Source organism: Sturnus vulgaris, chromosome 5 (genome assembly GCF_052056855.1).
Source record: "Sturnus vulgaris isolate bStuVul1 chromosome 5, bStuVul1.hap1, whole genome shotgun sequence".
NCBI classification, from domain to species: domain Eukaryota; kingdom Metazoa; phylum Chordata; class Aves; order Passeriformes; family Sturnidae; genus Sturnus; species Sturnus vulgaris.
This window is the reverse complement of record NC_142247.1, coordinates 36,419,661-36,446,050: the sequence shown is the minus strand read 5'-3', so window position 1 is coordinate 36,446,050 and position 26,390 is coordinate 36,419,661. Positions and strand designations below refer to the sequence as shown.

The 26,390-nt window shown below is 35.4% G+C and overlaps 1 protein-coding gene across 1 annotated transcript in view; it reads right to left on the bottom strand.

The window, feature by feature from the left end:
* The window catches only part of CTTNBP2 (cortactin binding protein 2), a 77,217-nt gene that overhangs the window by 40,551 nt on the left and 10,276 nt on the right, over positions 1 to 26,390 (bottom strand). The window contains 3 exon segments of the mRNA XM_088165446.1: positions 1,399 to 3,049; positions 7,786 to 8,010; positions 24,159 to 24,266. Of these exon segments, the coding sequence (XP_088021572.1) occupies positions 1,399 to 3,049; positions 7,786 to 8,010; positions 24,159 to 24,266 (1,984 nt within the window).

The window sequence follows — 26,390 nt, the reverse complement described above, 5'->3', positions numbered from 1 at the left end:
TGAAATAACATCTCTATATTAATAAAATAAAATAGCATACAGCTAAGTAGAGTTTAAGCAATCTTTCTGAGCAAACTTTAGATCATGGGATATGTTTCCCAGCTGCAATTGCAAATATTCCCAAAAAACAGTGTCACTTACAAAGTAGTAAGATCAAATATTCAGAGCAAGGATTACAATGGAATTAAATCAACAAATATTTCCATGCCTCCTCAGAAAAAGTTAGAGAAAAAAAGTAATCTTAAAAATTAAAGAAACCTAACAATTTTTGACAAAAACTCCTCTCTTTGAGAATTTTCTCTGAAAACGTCAGACGGTTTCACAAGAAACACAAATTAAATATTTGGGGGCAGAGTCCAATTGAAAAGAATGATTGTTCTCCTAAGAAAAAAGATAATATCTCAAGGCATGAACAATACATGGAGTTACGCAGAAAAACACTGGCAATTTAATTTTTAAGGTATGAGATTTATTCTTCTGAAGAATAATAATCAATAACTATCTTAAATGATTACCAAATATCAGATAATTAATGTAATACTAACTGTAATACATACACCTAATTCATGCTGATAGGATTTGTGGAAGACAGTCTCTTGCTTACAAAAACTATTCACTTTGGAGCTGACTTTTCTAGTAATTTGTTCTATGTTCATAAAATCTCAAGATTTTTTAAACAGAATTTTAAAATTCTATTATAGTGCCTAATAGCACTTGAAGGCAAATTAAGTTTGGAAAATATTTGAAATAGTGGGAGACTAATGATCTATCTGACATGGCAATCAGACTCATCTTGGAATATGAATTTAAGATGAAAATTCAGGACACCCATATGAAAAACAGCAAGGTAATAGGCTGTCATCAAATCCCAATGTTGTTGACTCTGAGGAGCAGTAGACAAACAGTAGGATAAGATTTCTGAGCTCATATTTTTATGGCAGAGTTCAGAAAGGAGAGAGGGTTCTGACAGTATGGTGCAACAACCAAATGTTAAAAGGATGACTAGGCTACTCCTGATACATGTAGAAAGTCTTCAATGAAGTGGAATGGGAATAAAAATTGCTTAATAACAGGAAAACTGGAATCTCCTATTTTAAAAACTATAGAGTTTAATATACTCTAATCTGCAGCTCACTTACTTTAAACATTAGTCCTCTTTATCTTTAAAAAAGCCTTCAATATGGAGACTTCCATGAGGTAGCAAACTTATTTATAACATTACTAAATAAGCGAAAGAATTCTCATACCCCTGGAATGTGGAAAAAGTATAAATGAAAATTTTAGCTTTTAGAAAGTAAGAAAGAGAAAGCTACAAGATAAATAAAGCGAGCAAGACGTATAAGAAAACCAAAACGTTATTTCTGAGGGAGACAGTTTGTAGCACATCAATCCCTTTACCTGATGCTGTTACCAGGAGGCTGTCTGAATCACATGGTCTACAGGATGAAGCACTAACAGGGTTTATGGAGGAGCTACAGGCAATGGTGGTGGGAATGACAAAGGAATTTTCTGAACATGCAGGTTGGTTCAGTCCAGGGAAGTGGGAAGGCCAGGCACCCACCTGAGATGAGGCTATGGCTGGTATGGCACAGCCTGCAGGTGCCACAGATAAATCTATAGCAGGTTTTGGTGGCAGTTGAGGTGAGGACTTAGAAATAATTTCCTCATTTATTACCCTGATTCCTTGTGATGAGCTTGAAAGAGGTGAGGTCATGGTTTTGTTGTCAGTTTTTGCACTTGTATTTGGGGATCGATTGCTATCCATTAGAACTTTAAGCTGTGGGTGTGGTGGAGAAGGAGCTTGTGAAAGCCCTGGTTTTTTAGGAGGAATAGGTGGAGGGTTTCCTCTGTCAATTCTTGATACACTTGGAGTCTTTAAAGTCATTTTACCAACTGGGGGGTAAGTGACAACTTCTGATGAATGTGATGTCCCTGGCCGTGATGGAGCACTACTTTGAGGGCTTGTAAATCTTGAAAGAACTTGGGTGACAGTATTCCGAGCTGCCTGTTTGGCAACAAGGTTGTCACGACTAGTAGGGGATACATCCCTTGAGGGAGGGCTTTGGGTTGTATTTCCATTTTGGTCTTGATCGTTTGTATTCACCTGAAATCTAAATCTAGCTGCTTGGACTCGTGGATTTAGGCCTGGATGGCCAGTAGTGTTGGCAGATGGTGAATGCAAATTGTGTATAGATGAAGAGAGTGAGGAATTCTGAGCTGTGGCAGTTGGTGTGGTAGGGGTGCAAAGGGCATTACTATTTGAAAAAGGGGAAGTGCTACTTGATAAATCAGGGGAGGAGCCTGTACTCGGCCCATTTTCTTCAATTTTGTTTTGATTCTGTGCAAAAACAGGAGTTGTGGGAGGGACAAGTTCACTAGATGAAGACTGCCTATCAATGACAGGCTTCACAAATGCTGCATTGGCACACACATTCATTTTTGAATTGCCAGACACTAGTGGGCTCACTGTAGAAGACTTTACAGAGACAGTCAAAGGCAACTTCTTAGCATTTTCTACGCTACTGTCCACCATTACAGTCTCTGTTTGACAAGCAACAGTTCTTGAACTCGGCTCTTCTGTTTCAACTGAAACAGAAACAAGACTCCTATCTCTATTCTTCTGAGAAAGATTAGCTTTATTTTCATTCTCCTTTTTTAATTGCTCAATCATTTTGATCATTTTATCTCTTTCTTCTCTGAGGTCACTGGTGTGTGTTTCCTCTTTGTGAAGTTTGGCACGCAACTGCTCTCTCTCTGTGTCAAACTCAGACAGCTGCTTTTCCATTTGAGCTTCCATTTGTGTACTCCTTTGTTTCTCAGCTGCAAGAGACTCCTCCAATTCAGTAGCCTTTTTCTTTTCCTCTTCAAATTTTGACATCACTTCTTCCAGTTTCTGGGCTTCTTCTACAATTCTGCCAGACAACTGCTTACACTCTTTCACTAGCATCAATACTACATGCTTATTCTTTCCACGTTCTTCTTCAAGACGAGCAGATAGCTTTTTGTGCTCCAGCTCCAGATTCTGTAACTGAGATTTTTCCATTTCCAACTGTAAGAAAACAGGAGATAATTCTCATTAACAATTCTCTTTTCATAATAACCTAGTATTAACCTGACACTGATATTTTAATCTTTGAGAGTATGACTAAAATGAACTCAGGAAGGTGATTTGTGATATCTAAAACAAGTGCATATAGTCTTATACAAGCAAAATAAAGAGAGAGCCATCTCGGTAGAGCAATTTAGAAACTAAGTAAAATCTTTTCATTTCCTTCATTGACAACAGAGAGACTCCCCCAAGTGGTTAAATGCTTGTGATACCTGTTCTCCAAAAGCAAGACATAATATAAAGTCATCTCAGTAAAGGAACCAAACACAAGTAAGAGACGAGCTTTGCAAAAAGTCTTTGAGGACAGAAATAAAGGGGTTAGGTTTCATTTCTTCCTCCAACTGAAGGAGATTAAGTTCATCATGAACATAACTGGTATCCTGTATCTTGTTTTAACATTCATAAGTAAGACAACTTTTTGGGGCAGGCCAAGTATTTTCCTGTACTTACTAATAGTGAAAATTCCCATTGACATCAGTGATGCATAAGCTAGAATCAAAGAACTACTAAAATGCAGACAATGGATAAGAATAATTTTTTCCCTTATTCATATAGCCATTGCCTTGAATTCATTTTGCCTACTGTTTATGCTTTTGTTCAAAGACTCTCTTCTAGAAAAGAAATGTAAAAATATGGCAATACTTAATTTTATAAAACACCTCCAAGGAAGAAATCATTGTGGGAAATGATACCTACATTTCAAACATCATCTTGGTTTCAAACACCTCAAAATCCGTATAGCAGCATAGGGGATGCACTGGGGTTTTAGACCTTTATCCCAGGTTGACACTCTGCACAATGCCTTTCACAAAACCACACCCACTCTTTCTTAAAAACAGGCTCATAGAATGGCTTAGGTTGGAAGGGGACCTTGAAGGCCAAGCCCCTCTGCTATGGGCAGGCACACTTTCCACTAGACCAGGCTGCTCAGAGCCCCAAAATCAGCGCTAAACATATGAAAAATAAGGTATGGCAATATCAGTCATTGTTAAGCAAACTGTATCAGCAGCAACATCTCTTCCTCTGTTAATGAAAGCACAGCTGCAAATTAAATTAACAAAATACTATAACGACACTGTATTTAGGAATGGTCCCAATCATAGTTTACAAATGGAAAAAACCCTTATTTTTTCCTCAATGATTTAATTGCATTTTCAAAGGATACAACAGCATTTGCATGGTTCACTGGAATTTCAAAACAAATGGAGCATCCAACTGCTTTTTTCTTTGTTAAAATAGGTACAAAAATAATGAGAAATGTATACCATTTCTAAAGCTTGGAGATGTATAAAGATTATAGTGAAAATATTTTCTGTCAAAACTTTCTATACTTTATTATTCTGTGTTTTGTTTTCAGGTGAGGTTCTCATTCTGTAAATTAAGTGTTGTGAAATTATATTACTTGCAAATAATTACAAACAGATTTTAATATTTAACTGGCATGAAATCAGCTTACCATACGATTATAATACCTTATTTGTAAGCATTGAATCTAAATGAAGGCTCCCTAATATAAATGTAAATCCTCTATTTGATTTCAATACACAAAAGCAGCATTATTTTCTCATTTTACATTGTCTCCTATGTCTCTCTCTCTCCCTCTCTTGTTCTTCTCTCAGCAGCATCATCCTGAATAGGAAAAGCCTCTGAACATTTACATGGTATTTTTTCCTTTAGATGACAGATTTGGAACTAGCTGCAATTATTTATGAGCTTATGAACTAAGCAGAACTTGATTTTTGCAAAATGTACTATATGCTTGCACTTTATCATATCAGTAATATAAACATCTGTAAATGAGTCCAAGAAGGATTTGAAAATGAGTAGAAAATGATACTGAAAAAAAATATAGTGTCCTACAAACAATTAACCAGCAAAGGCCCTTCAGAGGTGAGAGACAGCCTGCTTTGTAAGAAAATGTTGAGGAAGCTTGGCTTGCACAGTTTAGTGAAAAATAGAAAGATAATCTAACAGAAACATCCTTTTGAAGGACCCTTACAGTGATGACAAGAGTCAAATTTATCTTGGTAATGGTAGGTGGGGCTCCATAATAAAAGGTTTCAGAAAAGAAAACTTGCCCTTTGAGAGGCTCAGTCTCAGAAAAAAGTTCTTCACAAGGACACCAGTGCAGAAAAGATGCAGTATTGCCATTCCTTGGGTCTTTCATGACTAAGCTAGACAAATTCACAGATGACCAGACGTATTGATGATGACAATCTGCTTTAAGCACAAGGTTAGAATAAATTACACCAACAGGCCCTTTCCAACCCACGCTTGCCTTTCTTTGAGCATGCATCCCAATACTAACTCCTCTGCAAACTCTCAACAAATCAAGAACTGTCATCTTGATGATCTGTTTTGTGTTCCCAGGAAAACTCAAAATTACTTTTCACAGCAGCTCCAAGAAAAGCATTCAGAGATGGAAGAGAATGGAGACTGAACACAAAGCAGATGATATCTGCTTTGTTTGTATATGGTAAGCCTATGACTTACAGTCCTTTGTGCACCTTCCTGATTTTACTACATGCTGATGTATTTTTATGTCTTGTTTTTTTTGTGATCAAATAAAAATTTTATTCATAGAATACTTTTGAGGTGATTATATTCACATATATTAAGTCTCCCCTGGAATAAGAATTCACTCTTAGTCTGTTTAAAGTTCAGTTATATCCAGAGATAATAAACACAGCTGTACATAGACTTCATTATTTACAGTGGGACGGTGAAGCAATTCCAAACATGAAGAGAGAGGCATCACACATTTAGAGAAGGAGGAACTACTCTTGGAGGGTGGGGGTGCAGCTGGCTTGTATTTAGGTCACATTTGCCTGGGCTGATTTTTTTTCTTTTACTGTGTCACCCTACCTTGCTGAACATTTTTTGAAGTCCCTCAAAACATCTTCATTAACCTCTTCAACAGAAGGACTTGAGAGATAAAGAATAGATAGAAAAATGTGGAACAGAGGGAAGGTAAAATACTGAATGAATGGTTTGTGAATTAGTGGAGATGGTTGACAGATACGTCATATGTTGCCACAAACCAAACGAGTTTAAGAGTATCTTGTACAAATAGCATTTCTAATGGAGCTTAAAAGAGGAAGATGTAATTCAGTAGACAGTCATGCACACAGCTGCTCAACAACATGCAGTTTGTTTTCAAATCCTTAAAATTAAGATTTAAAGGAAAAAAGGCTCATGTATTCTTCTAGGAAGCAAAAGACGAAAGTGTCCTTTCCTGTACAAACAGACTTACAGACATAGACTTTGGCAAAAAAAGACAAAAAAAGGATAAAATTGAATTTACATATTAAAATACTGACATATTCTTAATATGTGAGCCTATCTTAACTGCATGTATCTGTCCATATAATAAAATCCAGAGATAGATGAAGAATTTAGGTACAAGAAGAGATTTGTGGCCATGCACTGAAACAAGAAACTAATTCAACTGTCCTGGCAGACGTGTCAGAGTTTCTCCCAATATCCTTTTTCAGTTAGAACAACTAAGCTTGCTTGCCCTTTCCTATTTTTTCTGTTTACTGGAAAAGCTTATGAGAAAGAAAATTAATACTTAAGAGCTCTCAGAAAGAAGTGTGAGGTATGTATCAGCAATAGTTCACTCTGCATTAAACTGAAGACTTACATATCATACATAAAGTCTAGTAATATCCTTTTTTAAAAAAAAATTGTTTTCCTGAAGTCTTAACAGAGCAATGATGCTTATACTAAACTAAAAAACAGAGTAACAACAAAGTAAGAGCAAAATGTTTGCTGGTTTAATTTAAGCACGTATTTCCAGCAACTTCCAGCACTTTCGCATGCATGTTTTTTCCCAAAGAGCAATTATTACCAAAATGAATTTAATGTCAGTTGTCTTAGACTGTTTGTTGTTTGGAGGTTTTTAAGTCAATGTAAAACTGTCACCAAAAAGCTGTATCACAGCAGTATCCATTTTATACCCAGTGAAGATGATTAAACACATAGAGAGCATTTTTTTTCTATTTATACCAATAAACCTTGTCTCGATTAGTCTTTTATATGACTGTTCCCTCTCTTTCCTCTCAGAAACACCTCCCCAACAGATTCATATTTAGCTATGTTTTACATATTGGTGAAATACAGGCCACCAAACAATCATTCACCTTCAAAATTACATTGTTTTATCTTCAATCTGGCACTTTTTTCTGCAACGTAGGTGTTCCAAAATTATTTTAGTTTTACAGTAAATGTTCTAAATATACAAAAGAAGTATTTTTAGAGTTATGAAACATTTTTACTGATTTATGAAATAGACCCACCTGATATAAAATTACAATAAACTATTTATTCAGGTTAGAACGAAAATAACAATAGGTGCTCAAGGCTCCAACAGTATTGGTTTAAAAATATATTGTGATGATGCTATCTCAGTTCACACTGAGCTATCTACTTATATAGCCACTGTATCAACTTGTACCAGTTATATTTAATTTTTTCCATAAATAGAGCTAAATTCACAGAACAAATGAAGTGTGCATACAAAATATCACCAGAAAACCAGCATCTCACCCTATATGAAAATGAACTGGCAACATTTTAACACTCATAATGTTAATAAAGACAAAGATGCAAATTTAAAAAGTGACACAAAAGAGCAAATCAGGAGAGGGAGAAGGAAAAAGTCAATAGCAGGATACCTTCTTTTGTCTGTTTTCAGCAGCAGCCAACTGAGCTGACATCCTTTCTTGCATTTTCCTGCAGTGAGCCATAACAGCTTCTAAAATGGACAGAGGGTTCATGCATATTGGCTTCTTTTCTTTATCACCAGCACCTGCCTCAAAGTCTCTCTGAAGAGCCAGAAATGGGTCGCTCAGATTAAATCTTCCATATCGCTCCTGGATAAAAACCTCTTTGCGTCGGGCCTAAGAGGAGAAAAAAAAAAAAAGTAAACTAAAAACAGAGAAATAAAACCAAATGCATTCTTTGAAGTACACCCACACAAAGAAGAAACTTAGACTACAGGAAAAGTAATATACGTCATTTAAGGTATTAAAATATTTTCTTTAGGTATTAACTTACAATCTCTGAAAGAAAAATACTCCTCAGAAAATCAGGAAAACACCCACAGTCCAGAGAAACACCATCAAGAAAGAGAAATTTCAAAACCAGAGAAAAACATTTCTCTGCAACTTGGTTCAAATACTGTTTTGAAGAATAAGCAAAAAAAAAAAAAAAGGAAGAATAAACCAATTCTGAGATACAAAAGAGAAGAAAGAGACCAAATGCTCACCCAATAGGTTAGCACGTCATTTGGAAAGCTTGAAGTTAAAATTTTAACATATGAAAACTTCATTAATAATAACACACATTTCAGGGCATGAGAAAAGAAAGAAGAACATTAGACTATGTTAGAAATTTCCTCAAAGACTAACTACAAATTATGTACCTTAGTGAACAGACAACTTTTTTTCTATATATTGTTGACAAAATTGAAATGTTGTTGGAAATGAGAATTTGTCTGGAAAAGAAACAAGTGTGCCTACACATTCTGATGCTTGAAATACTTCTAGTTAGTTTTTCACTATGATAGTATAAATAGAAACTGAAAACTGTTATTAAAAATACCAGGTCTTTGGAATATAACTTCAGAAAAAGCTGACAGAGTTCACTCAGACATAAAGTCTAGTTTGGCTTACCAAGTCAGGTAGTGACATGTTGAAGAGATAAAAAAATAGATAGAACCTGGTTATTTTTTATAAAATGCCTTGCAAATCACCCCTCATTAGTCTAATTAGTCTAATATTCTATTCCCTTAATTTATAACTTATAAAATAAACCAGCTAGTTCCAAAGGTAGTATTTATTACAAGACTTGGGGGAGGGGCTGTATTTGTAATTTGTGGTTCTATAAGATGAAGTTACAGGACAGTATGCAGCTTAGGAATTCAACCTTCATGGAAAGGAAACCATCAAAAGCAAAAGCCTTACCATAAATGGATTAAATTGCTAATCAGCCAAGCAAGATGATAAATCCAAGCAGGTTAAGAATTTAAACAGAGAGGGATGCACAGTCCATATATAAATTATCAACAACTTAAAAGCCACTTAGTTTATATAAAGTGAGACATCAAAGTAAAGAAAAAACAGATGTAGCAGGTCTGCTGTAAGTATAAAAAGTAGACCACCAAGAGCCCTCATTGTTAAATCCAAAGAAAAAGCCAAGATGATTAACTGACCTTAGAGGCAAAGGCAATCTACCTGTGCCTTTATGTAAACAGATTGCCAACCAGTGAAATAATGTGTATTTTCTATATTTTTTCTATGACCCATGACCAGCTGTCCTCTTGGCAGATATTAAATGCATGTAGCATGAATATCTTCTTTGAATTGTTTTCTAACATGCACAGCAATTAATAGAGCAGGGCAAAAAACTCAGCATGCACCTGCCAAAATAGCAAGACGACCAGAGGTTCAGATTAATTCAAGAAAAGAATGAAACTAAATAGTAGGGAAGAACTCCATCTCATCAGAATTAAAGTGGCTATAGCAAAATGTGGAAGGTAAATACTGGAAAAAACAGTAAGTCTCAAAGAGCACTTGTTTTGGGATGACAGACTGGCTAAAATCGTAACTGTATAAACTCAAGCACAGGGGAAAACAGACTAGCAACTATCAAACCATAGATAACAAAGTTATCTAAAGATGCTTCCAACTCAAAGGGGAACTAAATTAAAATACTAAAACAAATGCTTCCGTGTCTTTATACAAGGACTATAAATATAAAATACAATCATTGTATGATTTCATGGGATGAAAATAAGTGATTTAAAAGGAAGGTACCAGAACAAAAGACAAAGCAGAAACTTGGTAGAAGGGGGATGATGAGTATTTTTCCAAAACTTAGGCACAAAGTGACAGAAAGACAAACTAGGCTTGAGGTTTTTTACACGATTCCCCAAGCCTCTAAATAATACTTCTGCCCCTTTACAATTCACTAAAGTAGATCAGATAGGAGAAATAGAAATGTTAGAATCAGAATTTTTTTCTCTTATATTGTCTTTCTTTACTGAATTTCAAGTTATAAGAGTTAGTAGCAATATCACGATATCTGTTTTTCAGGGCAGTCATTATCTGTGGAATATACAGTCTAAAATCCCACTCCTTTAAAAGAGTGTCTTTGTAATTTGGTGGTTGTGTTAAAGCAGCATTAGCAGTGTCTCATATATAACTTCAACTGCACAGCAATATGTAGAAAAAATAACATTTAAACCATTTATTTGTGAATTTACTGAATTAATTTCCAAACACAACATTTTCAAAATTAGACAGAATACGCACTTGCTATAGGAGGTCATCAGGACTACTGTGAAAGGTGCTATATGCATTTATAAACTATCAGCTTTAGTTTTCTGTACATACTCATTTGCTCAGCAATGAACTTTTTAATGGAAGGACTGAGATTGGAAGAATTCAGAAGTGTGAAAAGATGTTTTCTTCAGCCTATGTCAGTGGTACTCAAAATCATGACTTAAGATTTGAGCTAAACCCTCCAACAGGTAACTGCTAATGAAAAGTGACAGTAGGCACACACAAATCAAGACAAAATATATAAAACCAAAGACAAAAACCCTTTAAACAGTTAATGCATGAAATTCACTATGGCAGCAAAAGGTTTACCTTACTTACAACAGCTTTTTAATTCAGTCAGTAAGAACATCACATTTATACAGAACTTTTAAATCTTACACAAGACCTGAAAAATTAAACAAGGAGACTAAAAGAAAGCTACTACTTAAAAAACCTAAACTTCAGATTTTTTTTTTATGGCTGATCTGCAACATTATGTTAGATCAAGCATGAACTACCAAAAAAAAAAAATAGATCTCAAAAATATCTTCAATGTTTTCATTTTGATAATTTCAAAAATGATCAAAAGATGCAACACAGCGTGTCTTCAAGGAAAAGCTAAGTAGAAATAGGACTTTTCAGCGTGAAACAGAGACAATCAGGGAGAAAGATGCTTGAGGTCTGCAGGCTGACAGGACAAATAGCAAGCGCTACTTGTCCTAGGGTCTGATGAGGGAAATTTGAGTTGGACACAAATTCCTTTCACTGAGAGTAGATAAGCACCAGAACATGTTACCCAGGGAAAACAGGTAACTTGTATCATTGGGAGATTTCCCAAGATAGACTGGATAAAGCCAACCGAACTCAGTCCATGTTTGACCTTAGTCCTGCTTTAAGAAGATTGGACTGAACAGATCAATCTCTCAAGATGCCTTTATACCTACATCACTGCATAATTAGTGATTTCTTCTAGGATTGTAATTTATTTTTTCTTTTTTTTTTAGCTTATAGATACTGGTAATCTTGTCAGTCAAGTAACAAATGACAAAAATGAGTTCTCAGAGGAAGGAAAAATCAAATACTGGTAGAACAAGTCTTATTATGTCTTGCTTTGGATCATGAAAATAATTTTTATGACCTGGGAAACAGAATTTTTAGTCTGGGATATTTTCAAGAATAAAAATCAGTACTAAACAATCCCTAGGGATTATGCAGCTATACAATACAAGGGGAAGGTTTATTCTCAACTTTTCTCTCCTAAGACTGTAGCCAAGAAGAATCTGAAGGATCGGGCTATAAAGATAAACCACTTCTTTTATGACTCTCTCAGGGAGCCTGTCTCCTACCACATACAGCAAGACACCTCATTTATCCTAAACCAACCTTTTTCAAGTTACCTCAAGTTATCTGCAAGCTACCTTATGGAAATTTTCACTTCTTAACCTGACCTTTTTGCAGTCATTGACCCCATTTATCGACTGGCAGATGAAGATGGGCAGTGGGGTGTACATAGAGAGGAACAAAAGAAATGAGGATATCTGGAAAATGGCCTGTGGATAAAGCTGCAAATCCAGTATAAGAACTGGTCTGTAACTGTTTTTTCCTTGCATTTCACTTCAGAAGAAAACAAAAAATTATTTTCAGTAACCAAACTGAGAATTATGAAGTCTAATTAGACTTTTTCTCCTGTTACTGAAACAAGAATGTAAGGGGGCAAGAAGGTCTTCAAATAGTATACCTCTTACTGTGGACTTATAGCTAAAAGCATAAAGCTAGGAAAAAAGAAATATGATCAAATAATGTGTATAAGAAATAAGCCAAATAATTAAAAAAATAATCACGTAAGCTATATTATTAGTTTTATACCCTTAATAATTTATGTTGATATTAGTTGCATACATCTGTTGAAATAGGCTTTCATAATTAGCAACATAATACACATAAGCAACAGAGTTTTTAAGGTTAATTTTCCCCCAATGTATCTCAGAGTTTCCTCTTTATGTATCTGCCAAGTTAAGACAGTTCAGCAGGTCCAAATCTTCCATGCAGCAACCGATGATAAACATCAAAAATAGGACTGCATGTCCTACACTGCTGGGGAACAACGGAACTGAATTAAAGCTGCCGCAGAACCCTTAAACAAAATTTCCTTCCTTTCAAGAGCATTTGTTGCTCTGATTAATTTCCTTTTCTACATTTACGATAATGGTTTCAACAGATGTTGACAGGTTCATATTAATATTTTCTCTTGACACATGAATTAGGGAGTGGTAAAAAATTTTCTAAAACAAACCAGTACAGAAGAGGAGGCAGTAAAAGCTTATTCTATGTATTATGTTAAAGATGAGGGTGAGCCCTTCATTCTAAATAAAACTAAAAAGGTAATTGATTTTTTTAAAAGAGGAAGATGTCTGAAAGAGAACACGTTTATAAACCTTCTTCAGTGAAATTATACAGCTTCTTTAAGTGCTTTGGTGTAGCTATTCAATTATGCTAAAGAGAGTTATCAATGAGTATGTACTAACAATAAAAGCAGTATTTTCAGATACACCAGCAAAATACCAGACTGGAGGATATCATGTCTTACTGTGATTAGTTAAGAATGACTCTTTAAAGAATGCTAGCAATTTTCATACACAGTTGAGTCTGAGATCTTTGTTAGTTTGTTTTAGCTGCCTTTTTTTTTTTTTTTAATGCAGAGGTAAATGAAAATTTTCAAAGTATCATAAGATGCTACTTCCATATAAATTTGTATAGGAAAAACTAAAAATGGAAATGTAAACATCAGTGACTGAGGAAATAGTATCTTGCAGCATGGTTTCTCTCAAGGAACATGTGACTCTCAATTTCTCCTTACAATTTTAACTGAAGTCTAAATTCCTTTCTTCAGTACAGTGACAGTGCATACCCATCCAAAACCTGCAAGGGAGTTAAATTTTAAAGTACTCCATAGTATAGGAAAAATACTTTACCGATACATTCAAAGTGTCTGCTTCCATGTCAAATGTCAAGTATAATAAGACAAAAACTTGTGTGTCCATTTTAAGGATGGAAAAATGGAAATTGCTTGGAGAAGATTGACAATCATAACAGGCCACTAGTTCAAAAAGAGTGAAAACAGCAGAATTGAGAAACTGGAGAATGCAATCAGCAAGTTAAACAAAACCAGCATACAGGTTGATTATGCTCTGACAGACCTACATAGTTGTTCTGTACTATAAAGACATGCTCTTTAGAGATGACTGAGCAGGACCATGAAAGAAGCCAAGTAATTTGGTACAGGTACTAATAAAAAAGAAAACATACTCAGTTAGTAATTTTTAATGTGAGACACACCCATAAAACGCGTTCAAACCTATCTTGGAGAACTGTCTCGTAACAGCCATAAGGCATGCAAAGATATCAATGAAATTTGTAACTGCATGAAATGTAAAGTTTTCCTAGGAAAGTTATCCCAAGCAAGAAACTAATATCCAAAAGCTGCATTATTCTCTCATTCACAACAACCCACAAAACTTTAAAAAAATATGTACTTGCAAAGTATCCCTGTCTCTCAGAATCACATAGCTTTAAATCCAAGCTTTTAAAAAACATTTTTTAAGGTAAAAAGACAGCCCTGAATAAAAGACTCTATGTTGTTTTGCAAGGCTATTTACAGTATCCTTAAGAGATTTTCTGCTTCATGCAAGTATTCAAATATTATACTGCTTTGCAAAAAGCTGTACAATTTTCTTTTCTCAGCACTAAAAAGCATACTTTATAAAAGCACTAAATGCTAAACAATTCAAATCTCTGTGCATAGAAGGACAAACATGTAAGTAACATTTTAAGCAATCCTGACAAGTACTGAAATAGAATTACACACAACCAAGGTAATGATCAAGCCTGAATTTTCTTAGGGGTCTAACTCAATAAAAGGAGAGTACCATCCAATGGCACCAGATTATTACTACCACAAAACTGATAAGTAGCACAGCTTCCTTCTTTTTCTCCCTGTTACTTGACAAAAACCTCCATGAAAGGAAGGGGTACAGACAGGTAGGACAGACAGACACATGCTTCCAATTCTTCATTATTAATTTTCTCCCTTAGAGCAATGAAAACTCACAATTTGAGGTTGCAGATTTTAAAAGCAAAACGCTGTATTACAAGGCTAAGATCAGTTACTAACAGATCAGTGAATATAAAACATTCTTCACTTCGCATAATGTAAAAGGTGAAATTCAGGCCTTGCATTAAGCTTCTAAATGAGGAAGAAGAAAAAGTTCAAGTCATGAAACAACATGTGTTTTTGACTGGGAAGAGCCATCTAGATGTTTCATATAAAGATTACATTAGACCTATTTTATGACAGCTTTGTTGTCTGGTGCTTAAACATTTGAAAATTACAGGCCAATATTTTGTCAGGAAATATCACTGTTTGATGCTCTGATTATCTAACCGCCCAGACATTTATTTCTGAAAATAATACAGATCTTCATACTGATAATGAGTGTCAGCTGATAGAAGAGACTTGAGCTCCCTGGTTACTTTAAATAACCATTTGTCATCTAGGCTTTTTTTGCATTATCAATTTTATAGTTGAAATTCATGCAAATAAATTCATAATTCTTTGCATGGAAATCTGTCAGCCATTCTTCTGAAATGCTGAGGAAATCTGACTTCATCTCTAACCAAAATAGAGTACTTTAACCTTCATGCTTAGCAGTTGAAAAAAAAAAGCTTCTTCAGCTCAATAACAAAACATACCAAAGACACATCAGTGAAACTTAAACTAAATCAATCTTTCTGTTTGAGTATTTAGATGTTCATATTTTCAAGTTATCAAAATCTCAGTTAAGATACCAACCCACATTGCTGCATGGCAATTAAATTATTACAATGCTTTACGTATTTTAATGAAAAAGTATGCAAATTATGTATTTACAATGTCATCATTAGGCAGAGTCATCATCATGGGTTCACAAAGGGAAAGTACTATTTAACCAGTTCCATATCCTTCTGTGTAAAGCCAACCACCTCGTGGACAAAGGGAAGGCAGTGGATATAGTTTTCCTGGATTTTAGTAAGGCTTTGGACACTGTCCCTCACAGCATCCTTCTGGACAAGTTCTCCAGAACTCTGTAGAATGAGCAGGTTCAGAGTGAAGCTGGGTGAAGAACTTGCTGAAGGCTTGCAGTGCATGGGGCTACATCTGGTGTTGGTCATTAGCAGTACTGCTCAGGGCTTAATCCTAGGGACAATCCTCACTCTCAATCCTAGTTCTCTTCCACATATTCATCAATGAGCTGCATGCAGGAGTCAAATGCACCATCAGCAAGGCTGCTGATGATACCAAAGTGGGAAATGCTGTTGACTCTCTTGAGGACACAAGGCCTTGCAGAGAAATTCACATCGTTTGGAACACCGGGTAGTTTAATTGCAATTTAACAAGTCCAAATGTCAGATTCTGCACCTGGGATGGAGCAATGCCAGGCAAAAGTATAAAGTGGGAGAGGAGTAGTTGCAGAGCAGCCCTGCAGAGAGGGATCTGGGGGTGCTGGCTGACAGCAGGATCAACGTGAGTCAGTTGTGTGTGCCCAGGCAGCCAAGAGGGCAAAGCCCATCCTGAGCTGGTCAAACACAGCAGCAGCACCAGCTGGGCAAAAGGGGTGATTATCCCACTCTCTTCAGCTTTGCAGCAGCCTCCCTGGCAGGGCTGGGTGCAGTTCTGGCCTCCACAGTTTAAGAAGGATGTGAAGGTGAGGGAATGCATCCACAGGGGGACAACAAACTTGGTGAAAGGGCTGAAGGGAATGTCCTGTGAGGAGGGGTAAGGAGTCTGGGCTTATCAGGAGACTGAGGGGAAGGGGAGAGGGAAGGGCTACTCTCTCTCTCTGAGATTCAGATAGAGGATACACAGGAATGGTTCAAAGCTGCACCAGGGGAGGACCAGGCTGGACATTAGGAAGCATTTCTTAATAAGATGGTGGTCTAACATTGGAACAGGCTTCCTAGAGAGGTGATTGATGCCCCAAGCTTGTCAGTGTTTGAGAGGCATTTGGACAATGCCCTTAAAAATACACTTTCTCTTTTGGTCAGCACTGAAATGTGTCAGGCAGCTGGACAAGATGATCATTGTTCATATACCTTTCAACTGAAATTCACATTACAGATTTATTTGAGGTAGATTAAGAAAATCCAGTGTTTTAAAATTATTTTCAATATTCACTGGAAGGTAAATTGTGAGAGCAATATGTATTACCTCCAAGAAGAATTTAATTCTTGACACATAGTGAAGAAGATGAACGAACAAATACATTTTACTAAACTATTCTGATTGATAGAAAGGAACATTTTAAAGTAAACAACACTGTATTTTACGCTGTTTGTTAAAACTTTAAAACAATTTTCCAACTACAACTCCTTTTACAGATACTATCAGAATTAGCAATTTTAAAATTTTCATGTAACAGCTTGTATCTCCACAATACGTAGCTAAAATTTTACTCTGCTATTTCAGTGCTAATTCACTATAATCACTGTGGCTCTATTTTCTGAAATTGTTCATTTATTAATAAAAATGGAACTCCAGCTTTAGTAAGAGACCTAGTGTTACGTATTTTTACTACACTGCCAGAGCTTTTAAGATAGATGCCTCTCTCTCTGAGAGCAGCAGGTGGAAGGACTGTCCACAGTCAGAACAGCATCAAAACTAAGTGGGTGTGAGAAATGCCTGGGAGTATATACACCCAAACAGAACAAAAGTAATCACAGCTGTGTATTTTCAAAGGTATTCCAAAGGACCCCAATCAAATCTCGTCTTATTCACATTTATTTTTTATGGATTATTACCATATTTTTTCTGAAAGAACCAAGAACAAACCCTATCTATATGTTTCTTCTTCAGCAACACTAACAAGAGACACACAAACCAAGAAAAAAGTTATGTATTCAGTTGCACTTGAGCACTGCCATCAGCAAAATGACCTTACCATTTACTGGCATAGGGGAAATATGTTCCCTGAACTAAAAAATGGAAAATTTCAGATAACATAACACAGACAACAGATGACCCAGTTAATTTCTCATCGTCAGCAATGTGGGTAATGATGGCAAACAGATAACACTTCTCAAATAAGTCACATCTGTATAATTCTCAAAGATTACAGAAATGAAGACACTGATGAATGATGTTGTAATATTTTATTATTATTACAAATAATGTGTGCTTCTAACTCTACCCACTAATTTATGTTGGATTACACAGAAAGATGAAACAAGGGTAAGAGAGATCAAGTGGGAAAGGCAAAGCAATTATCCAAATAAAAAAATCAGAATACTTTCATGTGAATTAGTAGTACCATGCCTGCCAATGATAAAGATATTCAGATCTTACATGAAAAACAAAAGGAGAATATGATCAGTTTAACAGTCACTGCTGGAATGAAGAGTGAACAGGTTGTTTGCAATGCAAGGCTGTAGAGTTTTCATACCAGAAAACAAGCTTCATAGTTCATACTTGTGTTCTCTCTGGAATAAAGGTATTCACCTGAGTGATGAAGCTTAAGTTTAGTGAAGCAACACAGATATAGGACTAATGTTATTTGGTTTAGGAATGTTTTGCACTGTTCAGTGCTTAATGTCCCCCTTTGGTAAACAGCAAATAACTATCACAAGAAGTGTTGTAACATGACTGAAAACTTATTTTGTCAACAAATTCTAAAAGTGGCTTTTATGAGAGTCAAAATAGCAGGATCACTCTGATCATCAGAGTTAATTAGTCCAGGGATTGCAGCTGCCACAAGCCAAACATCTTCTGGAAAAAGTGAAACTTGGTTCCATTCATAACGAAGTGTACACTTACACAATTACTACAAAAAAAATAAGTATAAGAAAGTAAATACAACACAATATAAACTAACAGAATATATAAACCATGATTAAATAGGGGCAAATTAAAATCTGAACATTTAGGCTGTAATAAACAACATCGTTTCAATTAGTTTCAAAGAGCATGTTTCATTACTCTAAAACTTGAAATAAACAGACATAGAAACTGTTTCAAACTAAATACTATAAAAAATTTCATCTACTAACTTGTGTGAGGCTTATCACTATTTCATAATTTCCTTGAAATCAATTTTAAATAGCTAGCAATAGTGAAATACTAGTTGTTGACTGACCCATCCAGAAAAGCACACTAAACTCCTACCAGGAAAGTAAAAGTTCTAAGCATAACCAGACACATTGGACAAGTAAAGACAAACTATATTTAAGAGAAGAGAAAATGCATACACAACCATCATTAAATTCAATAAATCAAAAGTAGTGATCAGATGAGCAATGACATAATATGCAAAGATGAGCAAGGATAAGATAATCTGCTGATTATTAGCTCCCCAAAATTTAGTAAAAATTAATTTTTACGCAAAGAAATTGCAATATGCAAAAATGACAATGCAAATAAGGCATTATCTGACTTCTATTTCATGGTTCACTTCTGCCACCAAGACCAACAACTGCCATCATACTGTTTACAACAATAACCTTCTGTTACACACAGTTTAACATCTTCTGCTCCTCCTTCTACAGAGTTATCATTTTTCCAAGACACCTAGCTACAAAACAGGCTGCCTTACTGGCTGCCAGAAACCTCCAAAGCCACCTACTGTGTGCTTCCTCCATTCTGGATTCACGGTATTCATATGTATAGGAGAAATTAGAATTCACATTTTAGAACAATTACTGCAGGTAAGGGTCTATAATTTATAGTATGTGTAACTCCCTTTGACAGATTATACTTAATACATGTGTAATTTTTCTCCCTACCAGTCAATTTGAGAACAACTAAATTGCAAGGATTCATTCCCTTTATCCTGTTAACTCCCAGATTTCTTCCCTTCTAACCCCAAAATTCATTCTAGAAATCCTAAGTCTTATAGTACAATAAAATACCCATAATTTCTGAAGCAATCTCATCATTCTAAAACAAGTGAGACTCCTGTGATCCTCCTTTTGGGAACACTTCTGTTAAAATACAGAATTTCTCATGCAATTGAATGCTGATATCCCAGTAATTCAGAAATGACTAACAGGAGAGCTAGAACCTGAAAATAGGCATTCAACATACTATGCATTAGCTATGTCAAAGAAACATTGTGCAAATCTACACAGTAATCACTATACTCTCTTAAAAGCTGTTTATCCTTATTTTTAAATCTTGCATTTTTAGACTGCAAGATTTTTAAGTAAAGCTAGTAGAATGGGTTACTAAACTTGAATGTGAATATGAGGTATTGTTATAGGATGCATTAATTTCTGTCCTTTGACCTACCTATTTAATTACATTAATATTTGGACCTTCATTACAAAATTCTTCAGGAACTCATATACTTTTGCTAGGGCAAGTTGCAAATTATCTTATATGGATTTCTACTTGAACATAATACAGAAACTATGATTTATTTGTAGCTCCATTGATTAAGCTGCACACTTGTCAAAATGCTTAGACTCAGGGAGATAAAATTCAGGCAGAATTAGCTTCTACAGCAGAGATATTTTTTCTTCTTATCTTTTTATAAATTTAGATCGTCTAACTTAAACTCTCTGAGCAGTTAAATTAGCAAAGTCTGACTTTCCCTAACTCTGTACTCTACAGTCCCTATACAGGGCTCAAAAAAGGACTGCACAGATCTCTGCCTTCCCTTCAACTGAAGTCCTAACAACAGTATGAATTTTCTTAATCAGCTGCCTGGTTTTATGGCACTACCCATTTTTAAAATGCCTGGCATTTTGTCAGATTTTTGCAGAAACTGGGTGAAAGATTAAACAGATGTCAGTACGAACACATACATGGAAAACAAGCTTTCATGTCTTAGGAAGTTACAGCAAAAATGAAATACAGTAGGGCTTTCCAACACTGAAAAACACCTACAACCAAGTTCAGGTTGCCATTTGTATATTGTCTTCCTGACTCAGCCAGCATATATACAGAATCTGTTGATTTGGAGCTCACTTAAGCTCTGAGAAAGCTCATTGATATTGTAGTCGACTTTCATTAACCAAAAATACATCCACTGTTGGTATTGGCAGTTCTTTTAAACTTTTTTTAAAAATTCATTAGTGATTTTTCTCAACAGTCAAATGAAGTTGTTCTAAATCCATGCAATGTGGTATATTAAAAACTCTAGTATGGTAAAAATTTGCATTTTTTTGTTCACATTAAATAATGTATACCATGTAAGCAAGCGTGCATTTTCAATTTACCATTTACTACCTAATGAAATCTACATAAGCAAATCAACGTATTTTTACAATAAACAGAAATCCCAACTGAATGAGGCTTTAAAATTTTAGATGAAAAATAACTTACAAATTATTTAACTTTATGAGAAAATTACCACAAAAAGCAGTATTTAGTATTTACAATTTTATTCTTGATAGCTATTCCTACCATATCAATTCCTCATATGAGGGTCCATGCTCTTAAAAAAAAAATCTGTAGAAAACAAACAGCCACAGCAACCACTTTTTGTCTGGAGAAGAAATAACAACAAATGAACTCTATATTTGAGATCACAGTTGTCAGAGGCCAGACTTGTGCTTTGGTTACATGGCCACATTACCTCCACATCAGGAAAAAAATTATCCCCTTATTTCAGGCAGATAATTTATTTGGATAATTGAGACAGATGCAGGCAGCACTATAGTTAAATCTCCCTCCATTTTTACCTATATGGACTCTCAATAGCAATTATTCAGCAAGTTATTTCTCATTAATGAAATAATTTTCATTATTTAAATGTTAATCTGAATCTAATTTTAATTGCAGCACAACCGTGATCATGAAGCTACTAAAATAGAGAAGCTACAGATTCAAAAAAAGAGAAATCAAGTCACTTGGTGTAGTAATGATACAAAATCAGAGCGCTAATGAGAAAGATTTACACAAAGATCTTTTGAGGTAAATATCTATGCTCTTCTCTACAGTAAATTAACTTATGACTTGGAGAACAAACCTGGATATTTAACTCTAAGCATCACGAAGATCTACTTTTCCAAGTCTGTTGGTTTCCACGAGGCTGAACTTGTCCAGCAACTTAAATTGCTCTGATTGATAATTACTGTAACCATTTCAAGCAGGAATAAGTTGTGCATGTATTGGTTGCATTGCGGAATTGTGGAAGCAAACAGATGACATCTGCATATTTCCTACAAATTTCTTCTTGAAGTTTTGGTTTTGTTTCAAAAGCAGTCTTCAAGGTATCTAAAACTTATATAAAATCCAATGGAAATTCTACATCACATTATGAAAAAAAGGCACATTAAAACCGTTAATTATACATGACACTAAGTTTGATTCTAATTTATCATGTAGCACAAACTGCATTACCTTAATAAAAATCAACACTTTACTAACTAATCTTCCCTCCCCATCCCAGCCCCCATGATGACCATTTAATTTAACAATATTTCTTCACATCAACTCAAACTGCTGTCCTTTCACTTAAGATCACTTAAGATGAAAGAAAAGATACACATTTTCTAGTCTATTGTTGGAAATTGTCAGGCTTTGACCTGTCACAGAAATTGAGCTTTGGAACAGCCCTGAATTACTAGCAGGATTACAGAAACCCCACAACAAGCCAACTCCCCCAACACTCAAAAACACACTCACAAACTTATCCTAATTTTGAAACAGACCATCATCTCTTTTTGAGATGTTAGTCTTTTCCCTTATATGAAAATCATTTCCTTCTTGCTTTAAGGACATGCAAACTATGTATGCCTGTTTGCTGCACCAAATCAAAGTACCAAATCTGACACAATTCCACTGGAATTCTCTTGTTATACACTTTTACATTTAGCCAGCTATTTGTTTATTTTTGTGTGCTGCTTGAAGAATCCAGCTGCTAATACTGCTGAATTGTGGCTTCCCAACTAAGAAGCCAGAAGATCCAAAAGTATCATACTACAACATATCAGCCTCCAGTTCTTCAGCAGGTATGGCTTCCAAGTTTCCCAGTAGTAGTACAGCTAAGCAGACAAGCTGCCAGGAAGATTTGAGTTACACACAGAATTTGTTTAGAGAAACTAGAAATTGAGATGTAGGAGAAAAAAAAAACGAAAAACCAACTAAACAAAAATATCCCACGCCCCCCAGCACTCAACATTTAAATACCTTATGTGAAATGGAGCTACTTTTTACATTTATCTGTGTTAATCAATAAAACCTACTGTATACATACTACCCATTTCAGCAGGTGCATGTGAATTTGATATAGACTTTTTTCCTCCTGGGACTGCACTACACTGAATATTTAATGCTTACTATCATTAAATGCCTACTGCATTTTTAATTTTTTTGCCTTTTTCCCCCCACTTTTCTCAATTTCAGCAAATACATTTTTTTACATGTAATGTAGTACCTTGTTCCTGAATATTTATTAGAAAAAAATTGAATTAATATTCTATTTGCATTCCTCCAAAGTTAGAAGAGTCAAAAAAAGAGATTCTGGATGTGCTGTGCACACTATTCTCACTTTTACAAAACTTTACCTGGCAGACAGGGAAAATAAAATTCCTAGTCCAGGAAAATGAGCCATGAAATTGTGAAACAGTTAGATGAAAAGGCAGTACATTTCAATATATGCATATAACTGAAGGCCAGACACAAAGTAACTTCAAAGTGCAGTAATACTCCAGAAAAATATTGCCCCTACAGTCTTATTGTCATTACAAAATGAAAATTACATTTTATAAGAGAGATTTATAAAGCCTTCAGTTACTAATTCACATACATCAATGACAGCTACTTTAAAGCTCCATTTGCAACAGGTGATCTGAAACCATCACAAAACAACTTAAAACTGAATAAAAATGCATTTACCATTGTTACTGTGACATTTCAAGTGGAAAATGTTCCCACATTACTTGATAATCATTATACATACTACTAAAAATCAGCACTAGATGTATTTTATTACATTAAGGTTTTGCTATACAATACTTTCAATACCTTCAAGAGCACAATTTCCCCTTATTCAACTATGAAGTTATAAATATTTTTAAACCATAGAATACTGTTTTTCCCATCATAAAAAAATCATATTTTACTTAGTTTTGTTTGTACATTTCCAATCAATTAAGTTGCCTTTCAGACTTCAATTTTCTGAAGCAGAAAGCTAACCTTCATATGTGCCTGACAGTAAAAACCTAACCAAGTATTTGCAAGTGCTGTTAAAAGCACGTATCTCATATTTTTTATTCAAAAAGGCAAGCAAAGAAAAAAGTCACAAAAATATTTTCTTAAGTGAATATGACCACCTGATTTTTGTCCCTTCTTCCATCTCACTGAAAATAAAAGCACTGAATAGAGCGTATGACTGAATGTAGCCCAACAGAAAAAATTACAAATGGACTGAATTTTCCCTTTAAGTTATTTCTTCCTTTCACGAATAACAGACTTTAGAATACAAAAGAATTCAAAGAGGAAGCAATTTCGCACATTTTTTACTTATTTCTTTGAAATTTTGTTGGTGTTTTAGACCAAAATTATGCAGAATTATCAAATGGCTACAACTAAAGAAGAACATATTTTATAATTACTGAGATTTAGTCAACATAAAACTTTAAAAATCACAATTTACTCTTCCACTAACAACATTCTGCATACAGTATAAAGGCAGTGGCAAAAGAGAATTTCCAAAAAAGCCAAAAATCACAACAACCGAGTAACTTACCCGCAAGGCTTCGATCACAAGGTCTCGTGCTTCTAGTTCTCCTTCCATTACACTCAAAAGCATTCGCAGTTCTGGCTTGCTCAGGTTATCCACATCAAACTCTCTTGTCTGTAAGAAACAAAACACTGATGAGCACACTGACTCCAATACTTACTGTAATTTTGAAAAACAGATATGTCAGCATCCATCCATAGTTGTCAAGAGCTGATGTCTTTATTTGTACTATATAGTCAAAATTAATAGCAAATAGTCGATTATTTTTATTTAAAATGAAGAAATTAGAGCCCTCCCATATTATATTGTTTCAAATTGTTGCAAGGGATCAGTCCTGCAAAATCTTGTGAATGATAAAGATGAAATGGTATGTAGCCGTGGAATGGGGTTTTAACCCTTTAAGTGCAGCGGAAATAAGATGCACAACTACATGGTCATCTTTCATGACCGGAAGAAAGAGACAAGTTTATTCAGAAACACACTTGGTTTTATAGCATGACTCGCAATTCCAAGAGTAGAGAAAAGGTGATTGGTTCAGAGAGAAGACACCCCTCCCAGGGCCTGGTCACACACCACAACAGGTGTTCTATCTTTGTTATTAATTCCTTTTTATTTTGACCAGATTATCACCCTGGGAGAAATTCTCCCTAGCCTTGAGCTGGGCCAGTTTATCGGCTGGGAACAGAGCTGAAAAGCTCCAGCCTGGAATATTTTTCAGGCTGTAATTTTCTTACTTTCTCAATATGTGTCCCACAATGGTAAAGTGGCTAACTTTGTGACTTTGTTCCCTTGTGCAGCTTCACAGAGGCTGAAACAGATGTGAAATAGCACTATAGGGAGGAAGGGGAGGAAAGAATCTTAACCACGGCACACCTGAGGCACCTGTGCAAACAGCTAGCAAGTTACCACCACACACCGGGCTGAATGTGAACTTCTGAAGAACAATTTGTGAAAAGACGTGGAATCTTATATGTATGCTTTATTTGCAGTCTCATTTGCTTGGCTGGAGGGAACAGTTCGGGTTCAAGAGGCAGTAACAAACAGTTCATAGCAACAGTCTCTTTCCACTCCACATTTACTAAGAACAGCGTAGGTCTGACTGCCACCCTGAGCAAGACAGAAGAATGAGTTTATACTAATGAATAAAATCATTAAGCACATACTCAGTGTATAGTGGGAGTATCAGCATGGCTTCTGTAAAACAAAATTCACCTCCCAAACTGCTACAGTTCTGTAACAATGTCAACAGGCACATGGTAAAGTGGATCCACTGGACACTAATGTATTTGAATTTTCCAGTTTTGCACAAGGTTCTGTATCCAATATTATACAAAAACTCCTATCCAAATGTACAGGAATAAAAGACACTTCCTGGATAGTAAACAAACATCATAGGTAACAACCACTCTCCAAAATTGAAACAGGTAAGAAGGGGCACCTCTGGGACCAGCCTTATTCAAGTTCTTCATCAATAACCTGGAAAAAGGATAGAGAAGAGGCAGGGACAGCTATTTCATATGGAAGCTGGCACATAATTCTTCACTTACAGGTGAACAACCTCCTTTTACTGCTATATAAAACCCTGGTAAACCCACATCTCAAGTACAGCATAAAGTCTTCACCTAAAAAGTGCATAATCTGCTAACTAAAAGAATGAAAAGGAGTAAGTACTATATGAGGAAATACTACAAGGCTGCAATCCTTGATTCTGGAGGTGTGGTGAGGGAAACGTTATAAAATTCACAAAATCACAAAGGTAAATAAGATTAACAAATCTGTTCACCATCCACAACACTAACACCAGTAGGCACTTAAAGAATTTAGAAGGGAATTACTTTCAGGAAGAGAAAACAACTTTTATTCCATGTGCTAGATTCAGCTGCCCAGACTGATTTTCAGTATGCTATTATTCCCTGTAAGGTAAACAAACACTAGACTCCTAGCTATGATGTAGATGTGTTTACTAGAAAGCCCTGCAAAGCAAACACTCATCTATGTTCTGTATGAAGTAATCTGTTGCCAAATTAGGTGAGCAGTGTATCTGGATATGGTGTCCATGTCCCCCAAAGCACATAAAATCTAAACATTCAGCTACTCAAGAGCTTAACTTCAGTACAGAAAAATCCAATAAAAATTAAGGCAAGTACCATTTCTACTTTCTCAAGGCTAGAGGATGGCAGAACAGTCGTTCTTCCCTCAGGCTAGAAGGCCATACCCAAAAAATACCCAAAAATCTGT